The following is a 23,106-nucleotide window of genomic DNA, read 5'->3' on the forward strand; positions in this document are numbered from 1 at the left end:
CACAGCAACAAATAACCACCTATGCTGATGCTTTGTTCAGGATACTATTCAGGTGTTTTCTAAATCAGTGACTTCTAGTCTTTTCAGGTAACTATGTAACTTCACTAAACAAAGGTCATCAGTGTGTCAGCCGCCACTGTCTACTCTCAAATAATTTTTCCCTATCAGGGCCTTCTTCACTACTTTAGTAGTAACTGTTTTTTTCCCTTTTATTGGCCAGTGTCTGTTTGCTCCTCTCTCTTTGTAGCCAGGTGTCATTCCTGGTTTCTTGTTTGGCAGAAGACAGGGTAGATATATATTTCAGACTAACATGGCTAGCTACATCCTTCTTGGCAAACAAGTTCTTTTGCTTTTTTCAAGATACATTTGGAGTCCTGTTTTTCTTCTGGATTCTAGGAAGACAGCCAACCTCCTTTTTAGTTTTACAGATGTTAACATGCAATAGAGTTTGACATGCTTTGTATCTGTCAAATATAGCTATCAGGGCTCATCAACTAGTAATATGGCTCATTATTGTCAATGGAATGAAGTCGCAGACTAGAAGTGCACAGGAGAAAGACTATTGACATGAAGATGTTTGACTTAACATGTTTAGGATTTCTGTTCCCCATCAATACATCATCTTTAAGACTGGATGACATTATCCCTGCCACGCTACAACCAGCAAATGCTTTCTATGCCCCACACATGGAAGAGATGATGGCTAAATATTTCAATGAAGCCAGAATGCATAAACCAATTGCTTGTCAGAGCAGTAACATCCAACTTAAAAGAAGCAAACTGACTTGCATATACTTGAACGTTACGATACATTTAGGTTGAAAAGAACTGAGTGAAAAACTGAGGGGGGGGGTTGGTTTTTTTATTGGGGCAGGGTGTCCTTGTCTTGAGAAAAGGTTCAAGAATTCTAAGGCTAGGGACAGACATTACACATAAACTGGTTTAAGTGATCAGAAACTCGTTCAAACCTGTAACAGAACAGATGTTCAGTGTACATAAACCAGTTTGAAAATGGCTGAAACCAGTTTGAGATAAACGTGCTTGAATGTAGTATCAGATTTAACTGATTGGGTCAGACTGGTTTATGTAATGTCTTTCCCAGACCCTTTCCTGGTTTAAGTTAAACCAGAATCCCCTAGCATGCTCTCTGGACTAGGTGGGGCTCTCCGATCGACAGCAGGGCTGGCCCCTCCCCTCTGCTCCCTGGCTGCAGCTCCAGCAGAGACTGCAGGTACAGCAGGGTCTGCCTGGCTTCCCCCTGCCCTACCCCTCCTTTGCTGATCAAGCAAGAAACCCCCCCTCCCTCCCTCCCTCCCTCAGCACAGACCCCAGCCCCACGGACCCTAGGCATGTGGTATGCTAGTTAACGCTTAGAGGTGTCTGTGTGTGCGTTTCCAATTTCATTGCAACACCCCGACAGAACAATGACTGCTTAGGGCTTTTTGGAGATAATCAACTGGTCAGCTGGTAAGCTGTTTAAAAAGAGTTCGAACTAATGGAGAGAAGCTATTGTTTCGCAGATGGAGTGATAGATACTGTTATCAGCTCCCTGTTAGTTTACTTGCCTGTCAGTTTGCTGCAGACAGTATAAAGAAGCAGGGAGGGAGATTGGAAAAGTTCCATATTATCAACAGATGGATGCACTCCACACACACACCCTTACCTCAGAGTGCTAGCAGGGGGCTGGGGCCTGGCAACAATCCCACTTCTTGAGCAGCTTGCTGGGAAAAGTCTGGGATGGTGCAGGCAGACCTCCCTAATCAGAGCGTCCTGCTGGGGCCTGGCCATGACCCCTGCCCCAGCTCAGCACTATGGAAGGGAAGGGAGGGCTGGTCTAGCGCCCCCCAGCTTCTAGCCTGATCCACTGCAGGCATGTGCCTGAATTTCCTCAGTCCAGAGAGAATGTCTGTGTGGTTACAAACCAGTTCAGCTTAGCCAGGTTAGACTAACCTACAAAGGCTGAATCAAAGCATGATTACAAAGGCTTTTTGAGTGTCTGTCCTTAACCTAAAAGTTCTCTCGTTCTAAATCAGGATGAAAAATTAAAAAAACTTGAAAATGTTTATGAACCCAAAAATCTAAACAAAAAAAATGAATCAAGTAAATTAAATACTTAACTTCTAGACATTTTTTGTTTTCATTTCAGTATTTATTTTCTAAGTTTTATAAATTAGCTTCCACTTTGACACACAGCTGTTTTGAACCTAAAAAATGAAGCCCCTTAATTTCTAAAATGTGAAAAGAAGACATGAAGATGTGAAAAAATGTCCCAAGTTGGAAATCAACCAAAACTGAGGTTTCCTCTCCCTCCCCAACAGCCCAGCCCCCTGGCAAAGGTTTTGGCTTGGCCACATCAGCATTTTCTTATGAAAAGTCACTTCATCAATAAATTATTGATCCATTCTAGCATTCAAATAGTTCTTTTTTATGAGGTAGACTTTTGCCCTGCGTGATAGTGGCTATAAAGGTCCCCAAAAGGCACTATAGTGCCATTAACACTGTAACTTTCTCCTTGCAGAAGGTGCTTTGCAAACATCCATTAAAGAAGAGGTTTGACCTGCAATGAATGAAAGCAGCAATTGGACTTATAGATCCCTGAGATGCAAATAGGTACCTACAAACTACATGGAATATAGGGCCAAGTTTTACACTAATTGTAAATGTCTACTAGCTGCAACAACAGTCTGCAGTTATTTTAAAATAATGATATTTCACCTTGGCAATGGCAAATCTTGTATTTCTTTTCTAGTGCAACTTAGAACATTATTTGGGAGGTGCATGATTACAAAGGTCTAATCACTGTGGATTCTTACAAGGTAAAAACGAACAGGATTATAAGACTGAAATTTCATGCAACCAGGTTTCATGCTTCACCAAGAAGATAATCTCTAATTTGAAAACTGCAGACTCCCATGGCGAGAAGAAAGCTTTAGGAAATGTAAATACTTTCTATTGAGTTTAGTGGTGAGGTTTAATTAATGCTATATTGTTTCATATTATAACAAAGGTGTTTCTATTAAGCTATAAAAAGCGGATTTATTTTGCAAATCAATGCAAGAAGCATGTTATCCCCTTTCAGAGACCAAGACTGAGTTTTGTGGCCATGCTTTCAGAAACCTCTGAACATCAGTAAATCTACAGCTCAATACTTAACTACTAACTTTGAGTCCCTAACTTTAAGTGTGTAAGTACCTGCATTGAATCAATTGGTTTTAGGTACCAATCTAAAGACTTTGCTGAGTCTGAGGCTGAAACAAATTCTGTGTGTTCTATATGTTCCTTACATTTACAACGTGAACCGTGTCTTCTTTAACACAGTAAACGCATAAAGGAACGTTTGTCCTATGCCCTACCTGTGGAAAGCAAGTGGGCACTGGTGTTGCTACGGAACACAGTGCAGTACAGAGATGGTTCAGGAAACAGGAAACACCAATGAATAGTGATCATATTTTATCGTTATCCTTTTTCAATTAGATTTCAGAGTCCTGGGGTGGGGGCAATGGAAGGCTTATTGCAAGATTACTTCCTTTTGATTTAACTTTTCTGAGCTGCAGTAACGTTCAACTTGGGTGTAAATATCATGTTAAAAAGGGGAGAATGACATGTCTGTTCAGAAATGTGTCCTGTTACTAAAAATCATTTTACACCTCCACTGGAGTTTCCACCTAACGCTCTCAAGCAGTGTTACAAACAAGCACATACGTTTCACAATATTGGAAAGTGGATGTTATCCATATTTAGAAAAACCAATGACTTGCTCCAAATCACATAGCAAGTTAATGACAGAGTTAGGAACAGAGCCCTAATCACTATACCATTTTCCCTTCATACAATGGCAGCTAATGATTATTATTAATACATCTTAGTGCAGATGAATGCTGCCCATTAAAATGAATAGGAGTATGTCCACTGACTTCAATGAGCAACAGAAATACCCCATAAAGACACTATGAGGACTCTGGCAGTAAATGTCAGCTGTTTGGTAATATTCCAATTTGAGCTGGTAGGAAATTTTTTCCTCTGGAAAATGATAATTTTTTTTGTAGAAATCCACTGATCTCGTCCAACCCCCACTCAAGGTATAGTAACTCTGTAAGCAACTCCAGACAAGGGTTTGCCTAGCCTGCTCTTAAAATCATCCAAGTATGAGAGTCCACAACCTTTGTTGGTAATCTATTCCAATACTTAACCCCTCCTCATATTTATTAAGTTCTTCCTATAAAATCCCAGTTCCCTCAACATTTTCTCCTAAACACTTCTCCTAAGTCATGTTTCCTAGACTTCTAATAATTTTTGTCACTCTTTGCTGGACTCATTCCACTTTGTCTACATCTTTCTTGAAAGCAATACCCAAAACTGGACACAGTACTCCACATGAAGAGAGCTGCTGCTGCTGCTTGCTAACTCTTCAATAATTCTTGTGATGCCTTTATGAAAATCTCTCTAGCTCATGAACACCCTTTTTGAAGTGTGGACACCCAAAATGAATAGACTATTTCAGCAGCTGCCACATTAGTGTCAAAGTAATTGGGAGATAATATAACTTACCTACTACTCTCTTCTTTGAGACCACTGACTTGACCAAAATTATAGTGAGTCAATACCAGTGCTGAGAGTACTAATCACTAGCCCATTTTTTCTCTATACAATAGCTGCTAATGATGATAATTTGTTAAAAGAACATTTAAATTGAGATAATTTGTTATATCCAAGGATCAAATTAAATCTTTTGCTTACAGAACCTGACTCATATTATTTTAATTATTTACCGTGATTCTCAAATTCTTTCCAACAGCACACTTTCTCATTAAAGTCTCCTATACATATTTTCTTTTTTCTTAGATGTGTGACTTGACCTTCAGGCATAGTAAAATACATATTGTTTAAGCATCTCCAGCTCACCAGGTGATACAGATCAATCCATTAACTTCATTATTTGCCACTCACTCTCCCAGTCCCTGTGCCGCCTGCAAACCCTCTTGATAACCACTCTTTGTCTTCCAAGTCACTGATAAAAACGGCAAATAGCATAGTGCTAAAAACTAGTAGCTTCTGTGGGACCTCACTACAAATGCATTCTTCAGTGATTATTCCCCATTTACATGTTGAGACCTGACTGTTAAATTCAGTGCATTAATCTATGTTGACTTTGAATAATTCTAATTTCAGAGTTAGGGTGACAAAGTGACTGTGTGTCACTTTAAGTGTCTAATCCAAAATTCAGCTGTTGAAAAGTCCTGCTCTGCTACTAGCAACCTAGAAACAACCAAATTTCCTAGGGGTAACATCCAGAGAGGTATTTTAGGAATCTAGAATGACACCCGGGCAGATTCTAGATGCTTGAGTTCTAACCAGTGATATCTATGTGCTCTCAGAGGAGCTACCTAATGCTAAAGTATTTTTTCTCTACATTTTAGACCACAGTGTTTCCTAGGAGTGTAAAGTTAGGCTCCCATGGGCATACAGAATCACCCAATCTATGTAACCAGGCACCAAATTCCTACCCAAATGGTACCTAAACACTGCTCAAGTTCCCTAGGGAGGCTTTTCTCTCTTAAAAGTGTTCAGACCATATATAATCTTTTCTCTTAAAAGTGTTCAGAACATCACATTCAGTATAAAACACAGTAGTCAGAGTCACTTTTACTCAAAAACTAAGCTAGATGAGTTGGTGGTACCAGTGCAGCCTATCTATTGTACCTTGTGATTAGATCATTCATCCAAGTGGAAGACCTGGATTCTCTCCTCAGTCTGTGGGGATTCCAATCCACATATTTCACCACCCATGAGAGTGTCCTAACCATTGGCTCTAGCCCATAATTCAATTGTTGTGTGGTACCAAGTTAAATGTGTTACACCTATCACAGGCTATCACACTGGCCCATCTTAAAATATTCCCCCACTATTAGCTTTCTTCCAGTACTCTGCAACTTCTCCAGTGTTTCAAGACCTCTTAAAAACCCAGATTCAACAGCGTGGGGAGATCCTCAAATCTTAAAGCTCTGAGATGTAAATTTTTGGACCCACTGATATTTTTTTTAAATTTCTTTTGTAGTACTGTTGAGCTGACTTTGTAGTTGTGATGGTCCAGGAAAAAATGAGAGGCAAGGATTTTTGTGGGTAATACCTTTTATTAGACCAACTGTATAGCTGAGAGAGACATAGACAAGCTATTGGGTACCACCATACTCTTCCTCAGGGCTCCAAAAAAGAAAAAAGAAAAAAAGCAGATACAGCAAAGCTGAAGAGCACATAGAACAAAGGTTTGTGCAGAACTCCATATGCAAATTTAATCAGAATATAAGAGAGATTATCAGAATGCTACCAAGAGAAGATAAGAGAAACACAGTAGAAAAGGTAACCTGGTAAACTGAAGAGCAAGGCCATTCAAGAGGGTTGGTATCACCTGTGGAGTGCAGAAAGATTAGCTGGGATTAAGAAGATTATCATGGGCATGAACTCAATATCTGTGTTAAATCCCTGGTCCTTGCTTTCCAGTAAATGAATGCATTTTTTGTTCTGAGGCCCAATAGTTGCATGACTGCAGCACTTTGGGCATCTAGTAAAATGTTCTTAAACCATTCCCAATTAGAATTCAAACTTTTTAAAAAATTCTCTCTCTCAGCTGATGTGGCTCAGAATTATTTTCAGTTTTGTGACACTGGCGCTTTTAAAATAAGTACATACATTATAATGCTCCATGTCTTGTGCTTCATCTGTTACACCAATCAAGGTAATTTACTTTTGACCTGCCAGTGACTTGGAGCAAATTGTTGACATTGCCATTCTCTTCTCTTTTTGCCCACTAGATCCTTCCTAAATAGGTTACAAAAATGATTACATTGCAGTCACATAACTACATATTGATTATAACACTGCAGTCACATAATTGTGCAGTCACATTACTGTGCCTATGCTCATAAATGAACAATTCAAGTTCCTCTTGCTCCTTTTGCACAGGTAGCTAAAGTAATTTTTCCCTTATGTTCTTTAATGTTTAGATTAAGCTTATTTGGAGTATCCTGATGTGATACTAAATGAATATCCCTCTTTTTCCATCTTCCATCTTCTATTTTTAATACACTTCTTAGTAATCTGGCCATTTTGTCACTTAAACCACGATTTCCTCTTTTATACTATAGTATTTTCTCATGCTTTCACTGCGGCTGGTGGGCCAGTGTTCACAAAAGTGTTCTGCTTAGGCCCTTGCCTAGCCAAAGCTTTAATTCAAGAATATTGTACCTTCTCTTCCTGTCATGTGAAGCAGAATTGCTAGTTCCTGTCCTTTTTTTGTGTCCTTGTGACAAGATATTTAGCAGAATTCTCAGATTCATTGGGATCTGACAGGCTGCGCTGTGAACACTTCTACTATGACTTTGAACTTGCAACCTCTAGGCTGTCAACTATGTGCCTTAGTGCCAAGGGAGCTTTATTTGCTGATTTCAGATTTATCCAAGTCTTTTCAGAGTCATGTCTCATTTCTAGAGCCCAGGGAGACTGTAGACTACCTCCTTGGATAACAGTCTCTTACAAAATTTTCTATTCTTATTAGTATCTAACCTCCAATAAGGACCATTTCTTGCAAGATGCAAAACATCCTTGTGCACATGCTTGATTTTATTATGGTTTGAGCTAAGCAGCTAACCACAGTTATGTCCCACACACCTCTACATTCTGTTTGACCAGCAGTTATAGACTGCCAAACCGCCTAGATTATTTCATCTCTCACAGGGCGCATCTACTCATACTATTAATGTGAAGCAGTAACCTCTGGCACAGGGCCCTGGGGGTTGGGCTTTTCTGGCCCAGCTCAACATGCTACAGAAGGGCTGGCTGGGGCATGAGGGTGATCCAGTGCAGGGCTAGCCAGCAGACAGCCCCTGTACTGGAGCACCCTTGTGCCTCAGCCAGCCCCATCAGCATCTACACGTGCATTGCGGTGCGCTAAAACCCGCCGTAGAATAGTACTTTTGTTGACAATACTATCTTATGGTGGCATTTATTAGCTTACTGTACCCTAATAGGGGTTCACATGCATACTCTAAGACTTTACTGTAGAGCTAATTAGGCAACTCCACAGTAAACATCTCATGTAGATGCAGCTGGTGTTTCCTTGGTGACTGGTTCCATTCTATATTGAACCAATAGTGTCTCAACTTACCCCTCAGGTCCCAAAATCTTGTTTTCCACTGCAGTCATCGACTTGTGCTTCACTCAGGAAGTTTTTATTTGCTTTAGGAAGAAAACAGAAAACATGGCACACCTGTTAGAGGTCGCAGCCATTGTTCCATTGCTGCCATCACAGTGTGGAGCATAGAACAGTACCTGGAAGGCAAGTCTCATACACTCCCTTTCCCAGTTCATTTCTCATTCTTGTTCTCTGGGTGAACATTTCCAGTTTTTAGACTTAGAGTCTTCTGATGCTTCTCAAAAAATGTTCATTTAGTCAGAATAAATAAATAAATACATTTCTGTATTTGACAGAAAATTCTTGACCACCCCACTCCTCCCAAACTATCACTGCAACTGACTTTGGTTAATTAGGTAATCTATACGATGGCAACCATCATAGTGTGCAAGTGGGATATTTTTTAGCTCTTGATAAAAATGTGTTAGTTTGCCACAACATATTCTGTTTTTCTATCTGGTCAAACAATATGTGACACTTCACAGGGACTACTGCAGTATCAATTTTAATTAGCTAAACAGATGCAGCAACAAAGGATTGCTTACTTCATGGTGCAAGGATTTTTAAAAAACACTAGCAAGTTAGAAATAAAATTACCTAAACAAAATTCAGGGGTGGGGATGTGGGGCACAACTATAACCCTATGGGCCACATCTACCTGTATCAAGAAATGTGGTTCCATGGGCATACACTAATTTTTTGCAGCACTGTTTAAGACTTATAAAATCTTTTGGATCATTTTGAACACACACACTACTTTTTAAAATGCCTGTTTTCATCTGATCCACTCACCACTGAATTCTGCTACCACTTAGGAGTTCAAGGGATTATCAGGGCAACATGGGAGAGAATTTAACAATAACAGTGGTGGTATTGATGTTGGACTTATTGCCTCAGCTTTCAAAGTGACGAATGATTATTTTTAAAGCCCAATAGCACAAGTGAATAATGGGATGACTGATTTCCTCCTGTTGTACTAAATTAGGAAACATGTTGCAAACTAATCCAATAACAGACTTCAGACAGGGAAAGCACATAGGGTACTAGGATGCTGTGAGCCTCAAAATACTCAAAGGCATCAGGCGCACAACACAAATATGATTATCTATATACACATCAGAGTAGTCAGAAATGAAGCAAAAGACCGAGACCAGTGTTGTCTCATGACATGGAAGGGAAAAAGAGCAGCTCAAGTCACTGCTGCTCCTGGCAATCATATCTTGCCATGCAGCGTGAAAGGAATACCGCGGTGTATATCAAGACAAGAAAAGCAATATCAGGGATCAAAGCACAGCACACATAACAAAAATACAGAGAAAGCCTTGCAATGAGATAAATTAATTAAGCCCTCCCTATACACCTAACATTTTTTTATTTCTATGCCTTTATCCTCAGAGGCTGCACTAATAAGAGGCGTTAGTCTTCCACTACCTTCATTCTGCCATCGTTCTTCTTGTTACCTCATAGTCTGCTCAGCCCTGGACATGCCACAACACAGTTCTGTTTTTTGGTTTCTTTTGTATCTCCTAGCATCTCTAGAGCCCTACCATGTGGTTTTATTTGGGAGGGAACCAAGCAGCCACAAGTACAAAAACAGGACACAAAAGAAATGTCTTGGCTCACCATGCTTATGAATTGTCCAAATCACAGTGTCCCGGAATGAGTTTGTGATTTTGTTTTGCTATTTACATAACAGCAAAACCATTTCTAGCAATTTGTGACTGACAGGTTGAACTTTAGATTCTACTTAAACACAACTTAATTTACATTCAGCAGCCAAGTTATAATGGAAACTGTGTAATCATCACAGAACTCCATTTCAGTTGTATTTTACATGAGTTTTGCAACACTTAGAGAAAAGCAGAGTTCAGTAAATGGCCTCCCTCAGGTTGTCTTTACCAGATTCATTTAGGCTGATTTTTATAAGATAAGTCTGGACTTTTTTAAACAAAAAGTTTCAACAATTCCAAAATACTGTGTTCAGCCTAAAACAAACCAGCACGTTGAAAATGTTTTTGTTTTCATTTGAACCTAAACCTTCAAACAAATGGGTTGGGAAATGGCCATTGTATGGGGGGGGGGTTAAAGAAAAATTCCTAAATGAAAAATCCAAAAGGTTGTTTTTAGCAGTTGCTCCCACTCTGCCTACTTGTTTATTATATTTTCCCCCCTTTTGTGGATTTTTAATTGTTAGTCAAAATAGCTTAAATTGTTCAAAAAATAATTTGAAGAAGTCTTCATAAAAAATCAAACTTAGTTATCAACACAATCATATGTGTTTGTGTGTGTGTGTATATATATATATACACACATACATACATACATACATACACACACACATGCACACACACGTTCAATGTCTTTCTCACATTTTTCATGAATGTACTTAAATTTTTTTTCAAACAGTTCTACAGAGAGCTGTGTGCCTGAGTTATTTTCAGAGACAGGTCACTGGTGTATTATGAAGAAATCAAGACGGTTTCCCTGTGAAAAATGCAAACCTCCCCACTTCTAGGCTTGTGATGGCCGATTCCCATTGCTGTTGCAATTGCATTAAAAATCAGCAGAGAATTTCCCAAGAAATTCCATGCAACTCTTTGTAGTTCTTCACATTTAGATGGTTACTTCTGCATACACTGAGATTCAACTGAGTTACTCAGAAACAGTTTTTACATGTATATAAAATAATAAAGTAAGAAAAGGATGGGCCTTTTGTATTTAGGTTCACTGGGCACATCTACATGTGATGATTTAAGACACATTAGCCATTTTTAAGGCGCATTAAGGGCATGGGTCTACACATGTGCCCTTAATGCACCTTAAAAATGGTGATTTTAGGCTAATCATGCCTAAATTTAATACCTGTAAAAAGCAGGTATCAAATTAAGGCACAATTAGTTAAGGCGCCTTAGCCCACATGTAGATGCTGTAAGGCGCCTTAATGCTATGTGACTGAACGGGCCAGAGCCAAGCCTGTGGGGCCCCATGCTGCCACCTGGCACCTCCAAGAAGACGAAGCAGCGGGTGCTGTTTTGCAAGGTGCAGACACTGGAGCTGGAGTGGCGGTTCCGGTGGCAGTGGTCCCTGTCAGTGTGCAGTCAATTGGCAGAGGGGGCAGGAGGCCTGAGGGCTCCTGTCAAAGCACAAGGGACAACCCTTCCCTGCCCTCCCCTCCCCACCCCCCCCGCAACTCCCAACAGAGGAAAGGGGCAACACAGTGTGGGCAGGGTCTTTGCTAGTGGTTCCCCAATGCTTTTCCCTAGGGGTGGGTTTTCTGGCTGGGCAATACAGCCCTGCAAGGGCAATATACCTCACTGCCTACCTGGGATTCAGGAGCCCTTAAAAGCCCGTGCTGGGGCTCCCACCCAGGACAGCAGGCAGGCTAGGGCTGCATCTGCCCCCAGCATCCAGCATGGCTTTCCCTGCTCCACCCACCTCTGTCCCAGGCAAGTGCCTGGCCTCTAGCTGATACTGTGCATGTCAGCTCCTGGGGTCTCTGAACAGCTCAGCCTGGGCAGGCTAGGCACAACATGGGCAGGGGCTTGGCTCTCCTCTTGGCCCACCTGATCCAAGGCCAAGCCCCTACCCCTTTGGCTGTCTGCACTTCCTGGTATGCTGCCATGAGCTTCTGGGGGCTATCTAGGGTGCTGACCAGGACAGGCTGCCCAGTGAGCTGTGTTAAGGCACCTTAAATTATCCACGTGTAGACGTGCACCTAAATCACCTTAATGCGCCTTAGACTAAAGTGCATTAAGTTTAGGTGTGCGTAAATTCATGTGTAGACACGCCCACTGAGTCTAAAATTCAGTTGCTGGGGTTTTTGGTTTGCTTACATAGAGGCTAAGCAACAGGTTACTGCCCCAGAGCCTGACTTCAGCCAGTTGACTTGTACTTGACACACTACCTGAGGAATAATGCACAAAAGTGGCTGGAAGGTTTCCATCAAATCTAGAGACTGTCTTAAAGGTTTCTCTAATTTATACTGCCAGGTAATAGTTCTCTGGAGCCATTACCCAGAGAGGGTTCAATGGACCTTCTGTCCCCATATTTCTGTGTAGTTTATGAAGTCCTTTCCTAGCTCTTCACTTTCAAAACAAGTGACTGGGAAGAAATCTAATGTGACACAGGATTAGCTCAGTTTTTATATGAAAAATAAATATGTTGTTCAGTTTGCTTTGCTGATACGTCCAGAACAAATAGACTGAACCAAGCCAAAGCCCTTGTTATTCTAACCAATAAATTCCAAAGTTGACCATGGATTCCATGGACTGAAAAAATCAGATTTCTCCCCTGCTTTAAAGTAAGAGGGCACAAAAGCATGCACAGCAATGATGAGACATGCTGAGGCAAAAGGTTACTGGCTGCTTGCTGTCTTATCTCTCTGCAGAAGGAATCTCTAATACCTGAAGGCTATGTACTGCCAATGTGTCAGATAAGTTTATCATGATTCCCAGATCTGCTGCTCTTTCAGGGGCTTGTAGTCAAAAGCTTGCTGTACTGTCAGTGGGAAGCTGTAGTGCTGGTGTTTTTAACTGATTAGAACTGTTTTGATTAAACTTCTTTTTTTAATCAGAAACTGTCTATTTGTTGAAAGCAAAGCTGCTTGTAGAAATGTACCAGTTTTAATAGAACTTGAACTGGAAAATGTATCTGAGGTCTGGACTGGAGTTTTGAGAGAAAGAGATGCACAACCTCCCATCCAAAGAATTTCTCTGAGATGTGGGAGACCCAGATTTAAGTCCCTGCTCTGTTTAAATCAGACCAAAGCCTTGAACCTAGGTTCCCCCTGTTCCAGGCCACTCTCTTACTACTGAGCTAGCTATACTTAGAGAGCTGCTTTTTCTCCCCCCCTATTCTACACATTCCTCCTCTGCCCACTCCACAAATATTTAATAATGTACACAGTGGAACAGCATTAACAGGACAGTTTCACAGTCATCCATCCCAGAACAGCATATAGCCCAAAGAAACTTGGAAAGGTCTTGGTTTCATCCTGACCTGGAATGGGAACATTTTGAAATTCTGAAAATTTGGGGAATATAGAAAAAAAGAATTTCCTGTCCTCTACGGTTAAAACTATACATCCCACCCCTCTTTGAATGAGATGTTACTGCTTGCTGGTAAGAGTACTGTAAATTTTCTTATTTGGCATAAAGTTTGTGAAGGCAAGGGCTCAGCGAGAGCAGAGGGTTACAAAAGGACTGCATATTGAAAGGTATATACTATAGCAGGAGTGGGCAAAATGTGGCCCGTGGGCTGGATGCGGCCCATCAGGCCATTCTATCCGGCCCATGGGGCCCCTAAAAATTTAGAAAATTAATATTTATCTGCCCCCGGCTGCTTGTCACACTGCCCTCGATGGCTTGCCAAAACTCAGTAAGCAGCACTCCACCCAAAATAATTGCCCACCCCTATACTATAGGTATGTCATACAAGATTCATCATGCATTTGGCAGTCTCGGTGCTTTAGGGGTGGAAGATGCTATGAGAATTCTAGTTTGGAGAAAGGTGGGATGGGCCATTTGATTATACTCCTAAGAAAGAAGCCCATGGTTTTGGAGTAAGACTAAAGGTGAAAGTGGTGTTTAAAAAAAAACCAAACGAGTGAGTTATACCACAGTTTATAAAGCTTGATTGACCTAACAATCAGTGATTCAAATGCCTTGCAGATATATAATGACTATTTTTGTAAACCCTAAGATCTGTTCACAGAGGACTAATCTGTAGTGGGGCATCTCTGATTTAAGTAAGTGCTGTGAGGCTGGGGTGGGCTGTGGATTAGTACAATTAATCTGTCCTTTAGGGAGCAATGTACCTGGATGCACCTGTTGAAATATGATAAATAAGTCTATTGCCTTGAGGCTCATTTATAAGCAGGAATGTGTATAGGAGCTCTGAGGGCTCAGAAAAACAAGAGCAGAACATACTTTAGGATTATGTGGGGGAGTCAGGAAATGCAGGTTAATGAGCAATAAGGCAGGGGCCACCTGAAGTGTGCTAAGAGAAATGCTTGGTGAAGTTTACCGTAAGTGGTAGGGACTGTATCTTTACAAGCAGCTGGGCAAAGAAGCATGCTAGGCACTATCATATAAATAATGATTCAAGGAGGTGGACAATTGCATAAATTACATTATCTCTGCTAATCCGCCCCGTATTGAAATTCTGAAGAGTGTAAGACCACTTGTGACAGCTGGGAATTATAGTTCCTGAATAATATAAGTATTTCAATGATGTTAGAAAACCTGTTCCCTTTAATCATGGCCTAGTACACTGGAAACACCCGAAGAACTGTTCCCATTGTCAACTTTTGCTATTCCCAAGCAAACAAGAGCAACTCAATAAAGGGTCTTGTACAGTTGGTCTCTATATTATTAATAAAATGCAGTCAGATTTTTCATTGTATGCAGGGAATACTGACACTAGCACTCTGAAATGCTCTTCCTGATGCTTTAACCATTTAGCATTAATTACACATTACAATGGAATCTGTGTTCATTTCTGCTCTCTGAGCATTTGCTATATCCTCCGCAAACTTTGTTTAGTCTTTTTTTTTTTTCTTCACTTTGCCATAACTTCATCTTCTCCTGCGAGAAGAACCTCAGATCAGCCTTTCCCACTGCTGGAGTGGTCAGTGACCTGAAATGACCTTTATTATAACTTTCTACAACAAAACTTGTGCAAGCTTCTTTCCCATTTCTGACAGGTTCACTAGCTGACCTCCAATCCAGTAAAGATAATGAATACCAAGAGAAGCACAGAGACACACATAGCATTTGGAAACCATGCCAACAGCAACCTTGAACTCCTAGAGCCCTATCCTCATTGTAAAGTATATGAGAAAAAAAGCATAAACTCCTCTACTCCAATTAAAAACTTATACAGGAAATATCTACAGAGCTCGAGTGAGATTTCTCTGGAGGAAATTTCTGGAAACCATCCATTATATAATCATGACTTCCTGTTAATTATCACCAATCTGCTTCTGCAGTCTCCACTTTTGAGCTGTCTCCATTGTACTTTAAAGAGGACATTATTTTATTTGGCTTTGGTGATAAGCCTTGGGTAAAGTTTACATCTCTCTATAGGCCCCCAGTATTTATTAAAAATGGCAGAGACAACATATTTAAAGGGGAACAGGAGGTCTATAAAAAACTGTTTCATTAAGTAACTTTTTTGCATGTCTGATTACTTTCAGTTACATAAAATAGGTGTTTGCTTTTTAAGTAGGCCTACCCTTCTCCACGGGATAGCTAAGAAATGCCTTAGTTGATGAGACCCCTCATAAAAGTCTGAAAGGTTTTGTTTATGCTCTAGGTGCATGTGAGTGTAGTGCTCTCAGATAATTTTAGGACCTTATCACATTATTATTCAGTTACTGGCTGGCTCATTACATCTTAAAAAAATCTATTTTAAAATCTTGTATTTCATGTTTCCAATAGCAAAACATGTAATTGACAGGACAAAAGAAAGGCTTGGAAAACTGGATGATGTTACCAATATAGGCTGAAACCTTCAAGGCAGAAAAAGCCCAAAATTTACAGTATCTTCTGAGCAAAAAGTTTTAAACAATGTCTAAAACAGGTATTTATGAGACCTGTGCATTATTCCCAATAAGTTAAAAATTAGGTGTTTAATTGCCTGAAGTTTTTGTATGTGAATCAAATATAATTTACTCTGATGTAAATCAGAGCTACATGAGAATGGTAGTTTTCCTGTGTTCAACCAGAGCAAGGAAGAGAGAAAGAGAGGGAAAGTAAAATCAAGCCCTTAGTAAGAAAATAAAGGATTTTTAGAAAAGCAGGAGAAAAACTAAACAAATCACAGGTGAGATTTTAAAACGTGCAGTTACTTGCAGTTCGTCTTAAACCTTCAGGTGACCACTTGCATCTCCTCCTAAATCTTCAAGGAACCAGAAATGAACTGGGGGGAATAACTCTTGTAATGCTATATCCTTCAGTTACTTTCATAAGCAGGAAGACTGGGAAATCTTGTGAGATAAGCATATACTTTTATGCCTTAATTCTGCAGATTCTCTGTTCATGGAACTACCATAGACTTTCCACTTAGTGAATGCCAGAGAGAACAAATCAATAGGATCCAATCCAGCTCTCACCGCAAAAAAGGGAGAGACTCACATTAGCTTCAGGATCTGGCTCACAAACACTTCTTTCTGTGGGAGCCAGGAAAATGCTCTAAATATAGTTCTTTTCTTTTCGGGTTCTCCCTTTGCTAATGGGACTTTACAAGAGGCCAAAGAGGGACAAAAGGAAGCTTGCAATTATTCAGTAAGTGGGGGGAAGGGTTGAAAGAGCGAGTGGAAGGGTTGGCCTTGTCAAAACTATTTAAAAATGCATCAATGTTATCAGACAATGTGCTTGCTTGTATATTTAAAACCTCCGTTTATTTACACATAGGTACAACATTTACAACATTTAAAAATCAAATATTTAAAAGGAAGATCACATTGTTCAGAACCTAAACATAAATACATAGCATCTCAACACTGATACATTATTAATAAATCATAATACATCCACTGGCGGGTGCACTGGAAGTTTGGGGTGAAGGAGAGAATTGTATAGAGATTCCTTAACAGATAAGATTTTGGGTAGATTTCATTTTTTAAAACAGTGTTATAAATACATGCTACCTACCACACTGCAAATGTTCCAGCTTGTTGAGTAAATCTGTGTAACAAAACTGGGTCCTGGGTAGCAACATTGTCCAACATGTCTAAACATCCCTTAAGGATGAGACTGCAGTGCACCTCAGAGAAGCAATTTCTAACTGTATAGTATGCTATGGATTGGAACAGCTCAGAGCATGGGTTTAACACCTGCTTAATGGTGGTCCTAACTGGTGTTTTTGAAAGGTGCACTGTATGTCTTGGCATAGTCTTGCAACTGCTGGCAGCCATGGCTGGGGTGCCCAAGCCTGGTCTCAAATCTAGCATAAGTTCTGCATTGCACCCAGTGGCAATAGGGGTAGAGATGAGGAAGAGGGGACAAGCAGGGTACCAGCCTTGGGGGCACCATTGCGGTCCCCTCCCTTCATTAATTTTTACCATGGCAGGCCTAGCCCTGCACCACCCAGCTGTTGGAACTGGGCAGGCACAGCCTTGTGCCCGGCAGTGTATCTGAGGGGGAGAGAGTATGTAATGATGCCCCTACTCACCCCGGGGGGGGGGGGAGGGGAGGGCTTTGACACAGGATTTACAGCCCCGCACCTAGGGAGAGGGAGCAAATGAATGGAGCACCAGGAGTGACCCCTGGGGAACGCATGCCACTGTCTTTCTTCCAGCATTAGTAGTCAAAGCCTGTGCTGCTACAACAGCAGCCAAAGCAGTAGCAGCTGCTGCAGGAGTGTGGAGAGCCAGGAAGACAGGATTCTTCTCTCCCTCCCCCTCTCCTGGTCAGCATAATTCCACCTCCCCCTTCCCTACCCCCACCACACACCAGCCCCCACATACCCCGCCTCTGTCCCAGGTGCTAAAAGACCTTGCTACACTTCTGATTGTGCCTAATCCATGCGTAAAAGGAGTGGCTCTCCAGACATTATTGTCTGCAAATGCACCTACACAGAGAACAGCCACAAGTTTGGCCACATGTTATCTACCTGCAAAAATTGTATGTCAAAACATTTTTTCACTGTTCTTACCCATAAAATCTAATCCTTCCCTATTAATGGGCATTAGTGACTACTGAAGCACAGTCAGGGTGGCTCTACACATCTAGATCACAAAGTCATCAAAAGATTGCTTACGTTTGGTGAGGCTGCAGTGGTAACATAAAATGCCACCCTGTTACCCAAGGATCTGTCCCATATCAACTGTAGGTAGACTACATCCAGAAGGCTTGAGCCATAAAATGACAGTGATGTCTGGTGCCTACACACATTTAAAACCTAGGCCAAGTCTTTGTAGTGCTAAGCAGCTAAGCACCTATCAGTCACCAAAGCCCTCATAGGAGTCACAAATCAAATGTTTTTCTACCTGTCTTTCCTGCAGGGAGTCAACGTTTGTCAGCAATGTAACCCCTGCACCTTCCCTGCAGTAGCTCTGGTTCTGATAATAATGGCAGAGCAGCAGCAGGGCCCATGATGTTGCTAGGGGAGAGGTCACCTCCTTTTTTTTGCTGCTGACATGAATCCTCAAGACAGGTGAAACCTCTGGCTGCTGCTCCTGCACTTTGTGCATTTGCCGCAGCTCTGCCATCCCTGCTGTTGGAGCTGAAGTCACTGCAGGAAATATGCAGAGTGAAGAGAGGGAGGGAAGGGGATAAGAGGACAAGAGAATGAATGCTCCTCCTAGCTCTAATCCAGTGCCCTACCTTGTCTACCCATTATTACATTACTGCCTTGAACTCTATCCCTTCACTGCACAGGAAGCCTAGGCCTCTAACTTGGGGTGAAAATTCCAGTTGGTAGCAAGTCGCCTAAACATTAGACATTGCAGCATCTAGATCATTTAGTGGCTCTGGCATGGTAAAACTGCTACTTCAATCTACAGGACTGATCCTGTACAACCTTGATGTCAACTGGAGTTGAAAGCTGTCTTTAGTAGCTTTAAAATAGTCTACTCAAGGAATGCATTACACAAGATGATTAATGCCCATTGGACTAACTTTACTGCTCACTAGCGTGGCTGGCAAAAACCATGCTAATATACTAGTACACGGTAGCGTTAGTCCAATGGACATTAAGCGTCACACAAAACGCGTTCATCTGCATTAGTGCACAGTAGCGCCGATTACAGTACATTAAGTTAGTACCTATTATTACAGGCACTAAACATAACGCACCACCATTATGGTGCATTAATGAACGTGTAAACACACCCAGAGGGGACAAAGCACAGTGCAATGGAGGGCTGCACTGCTGCATTCATCAAATAAGATGCCTGACTCAAACAGGATGACCGACTTGCATAATAATAAACAGATTGCAGCTGCCCTTGCAACTAACACTAGGGAATTGTGAGATACTTCCAGCAGAATTCAAAGAATTTCAGCACATCCTATTTTACAGCAATAGGATGAAAACTCTGAAATGGCTTCTTGAGCAAAAATATGATAGTCTTTGAATGATGTGAGGCATTTTTTTACTCAAAATTAGTTAAATATTTAAGTAAAAATGAAAACGGGAAAAAGAAGATATTCATTTTCACATTGAAATTGGTAAAAATTTGATTTTTCAGACATGAAAATTCATGAATCCTTCCTGCTTTTCCAAGTATCCTACCTTTCAAAAGCCAAATCACCTGAAAGAAAAAAAACGAAGTTAAGAAAAGACAGTGGGGTTTTTTAAAGCAATTTTTTCCTCAAAAAAACCCAAAGCCTTCACATAAAAAAGATACAAATTGGAATGCTCAGGAAACTAACAGCCACTGACATTAAAACACAAAGTGGTACGTCTACAAGAGACGCTAAATGTGCAGTAGAGTAGTTCTACTGCACATCAGTGCATCACAGCAAAAACCATGCTAATGCTCAGTAGAATTAGTCTGCTATGCGTTAGTGTCACTAAAAGATGATATGTCGGCACTACTGTGCATTAGGACCAGTTACTGCACATTGAGTTACTGTTATTACGGAGACTAAACTTAATGCGTAGTAACAATAGCGTACTAATGCTTGTGTAGACATGCCCAGTATTACATATTGAGATCTGTGGTTTTTAGCTATTACATATATAGCTGAAAGGAACTTTACTGGATTAATGCTTGTTTGTAAAATGTTATGAGCCCTTCATAAGGCATTTTCTCAGATTCCAGCAATCTTCCCTTCCTTTTGTTATATAATTCACAGAAAGTTTATGGCATAAACCTGTATTGTAACTTGATAAAGTGCAAGTTACTGGTCAATTGCTGCTAACCAAAACTAGTTCATAAAATCACTTAAATGTGTGATTATCTAGATGTGCAGTGCACAAAGTTCCACCATATTTTTATTTAGTGTTAAGATAAACCAGCAATGGCCACTTTAATTTACCACTGACCTTGGAAAACAAGTTCCTCTTTTTCGACACTGGTTCAAAATATTATAGATAATTTATCATAACGTATATATTACAAGTTTACCCACTCTTAAAACAACTAACCTATCATGATATATTGGTCTTAAGAATGGATTTTTTTTTACAATACTTTAGGTTGTAATCATACCATACAAAAATAAATATCATGTAAATGATTTACAGCTAAAATAAGCACTGGGTACCAAAAATATAGCCAAGGCTTGTAATTTCTTTACACCATATGTTGGGAGAAGAGTGTTAAGAGAAATGGCAGAGTATAATAGGTTATGTGTGTAGTTCTCGAAATGTTGTCTTTTGCTTACTCAAACAATAGCATTACTGCCCTTTACACACTTTGTAGATAGAATATGTGTGTGTGTGTGTGTGTGTGTGTGTGTGTGTGTGTGTGTGTGTGTGTGTGTGTGTGTGTAAAATAAAGTGCTGTTTGATTCTATATGTATTCAATTTAAAATGCAGCACTGTGGTTGTCATTGTCAAATAATTCTCACTGAAGTCAGCAGGAATTTGGAATGCTAGGACACTGCTGGATTAGCCCTTAATTTAGTAGTAATCTGTTTCCAAATTATAATGTAAAAATTGTCAACAATGCTTTCTCTTATGCCAGCTTAAAAAAAAAACACCCCAAAACAAATGCTGATAGAATCTTGTAGCTATGCAGTATTTTTTTAAATATAACTACTTCATGGAGAGAAGACACTGATATTTTAAGAATATTCTGTGCACTGATGTATGCTACAAACCACTAGCTTTAAAATGTATTTATACTCAAAATATTGAAGTTAAAACAACGGGTTTTTTCCCTCCTTCAGTTGCATTTATACATCAGGAACATTAGACTCTGCACTGACTGAAAGACAAGACACAGTCAGGGAGAAATTAGATTTTGGGAATGTCTTTGAAATACTGGAATTTAAAACATATATTAAGATAAGATTAAAAAATACGCAAATGTTGGTTTACCTTTTCTGACCATAAAAACAGCACCTTGTAATATTGCTATGAAGTAAATACCAATAAGAGACATGAAGTTATTAGTGATATGTGTTGTGAAAGTCTTTTTGTCTGGTTTATAGGGGATGTTGTTGCAAATACTGCATCAGTTGCATTTCTTGGTAATGGTAAGTTGCAGATATTTCCTTCACAGCAGGAAGTGCAGATCTGAAAGAAAAAAAAGCATGTCAATAACTTGTATCTTTCCACTTCTGAAGAAAACTCAGTAGCAGAAATAGCGGAAGTAAGGCAGCACTGGCATGGTTATTGACCTCTTCCCTGCCCCTCCCTCCCTCCCGCCACTCCCTCACCCTCCTACCCAAGTCCTTTTATCAATCAACCTATATAGAACATGATCTCTAAGGAACTGTCTACACTTCTTCAATGTCTGGCCAATAGTGTCCCAATCTTAGTTGAGATGCCTAGGAACAACAGTAATGTAAATACTGAAGACAGTATGGTTTCAGTCACTGCCTTGTTCTGGACAGTGCTGGAGACATGATTTGTTTAGGGTAATTACGTTGTCCAAGTTGATAAAGTGTCAAGAACACTACAAGATTAATAGAGGGTGCCACATCTCACAGACTTATGAGAAATGTCTAGAACAGATGGGTGTCCTAGGCTGTGATCTGGAAGAGCCAAAACTTTTTTTTAACTTTTTTTTTTTTTAAACTTAATTTTTAAACAAGTATCTTTGGCTGTATGTTACACAGGGCCACATGGAACTACCTAGGAACTTGAACCTGAGTCCTGGGCCAGAACAGGAGTTACACACCAGAAACCACATGCAGCAAACATATGGTAGATATGGAGTGGGGCAGTCAACAGCTCAATCCCCGCAACAACCAATATAGCTGGCCAGGCACTATGTAGAGGTAAGATGGACCCTTTTCAAGGTCATAGGAAGTTAGTTCTCCCCTTAAAGGGACCCAAGTAAAATAGAATCCCTCATAAAATTGGGTCTCATAAAATTATGGATCTCATAAAATTGCTTCTCAGAACTACTGGAAAAATGCCAATGTAATTAAGAGTTGTGAAACATCTCATCCAATCAAGATTAACATTCCCATATTTTCCCATTCTTCAATATTTCAGGGAGAAAGAAAGGGTTTTCTGGTTACCAATTAACAGGGTCACTAGCCTGATTCCTGCAGAGGCTATACTGAGAGAGACTAATGAAAGAAAGGGGCTGAGGCTAATCAATGGATTGAGAAGTAGTCATTGGTTTAGAGAGTTGAATCACTGCTTCTTTTGTTGTCAAATAGTACAGTGTGGCAGTGTCCAGATAAGTGCAGCTGTGTGGTGTGTGGTGCTGCAGCCACGTACCGCATGTTGAGTTGCTCTCCACACTGCAAGGGAGCAACACAGAGGGCGATTTTTTATCCCGTGGATATTGAGGGGTCAAAAAAGCCCACAGGAAAAAAAAGTGGAGCAGTGCATGCGCCACCCAAAGCTGGAGCCTGGCCAGCTGGAGCCATACTCTGCTGCCAGCCAGGCTCCGAGGCAGGATCACTGCTGCCGCAGCCCCAGGAGGCCCCCGAACCCAGGCAAGGGTTAACTGAGTCTGCTCTGTATTCGAATTAGAATGTGTTGGAGAACGTGTATAGGCACCCTATGAGATTGGGGTGGAAAAAACGTCACGAGACAATGTTATCATTCACTAAAAAGAACTGGATGAGAAAAATAATAGTGTAACTAAGTAAAACTGTTTTCAAATAGAGTAGAACAGTTTTCTTCCCTGAGGCATTAGCTAGGTCTTTAACATACCATCAAAAATGTCTAGCCATCTCTCTTGCTTTCATCTTGAAGATCTGTCATTTTAATTCCTCAGGGAAGATGGAGGGAGCATGTTACCTTTTCCCTTTCACGGTCTCTTGCCTCTTTCATTCTTTGTT

At 40.5% G+C, this 23,106-nt stretch overlaps 1 protein-coding gene across 8 annotated transcripts in view; it reads right to left on the reverse strand.

The window, feature by feature from the left end:
• Nucleotides 1–6,111: 6,111 nt before the first annotated feature.
• LYPD6 (LY6/PLAUR domain containing 6) overlaps nucleotides 6,112–23,106 on the reverse strand; it is a 134,498-nt gene continuing 117,503 nt past the window's right edge. For 4 of the 8 annotated variants that reach the window (XM_059727384.1, XM_019480369.2, XM_019480370.2 and 1 more), the window contains exon 5: nucleotides 16,564–21,379. In XM_059727384.1, coding sequence (XP_059583367.1) covers nucleotides 21,218–21,379 — 162 coding nt within the window. In that variant the 3' untranslated portion in view covers nucleotides 16,564–21,217. Of the gene's footprint in view, nucleotides 8,233–16,563; nucleotides 21,380–23,106 lie in introns of those variants that run through there. The other 4 variants (XR_009462117.1, XR_009462118.1, XM_059727385.1 and 1 more) reach the window with 4 other exon arrangements.

The sequence above is a fragment of the Alligator mississippiensis genome, chromosome 4 (assembly GCF_030867095.1).
Source record: "Alligator mississippiensis isolate rAllMis1 chromosome 4, rAllMis1, whole genome shotgun sequence".
Classification (NCBI taxonomy): Eukaryota; Metazoa; Chordata; order Crocodylia; family Alligatoridae; genus Alligator; species Alligator mississippiensis.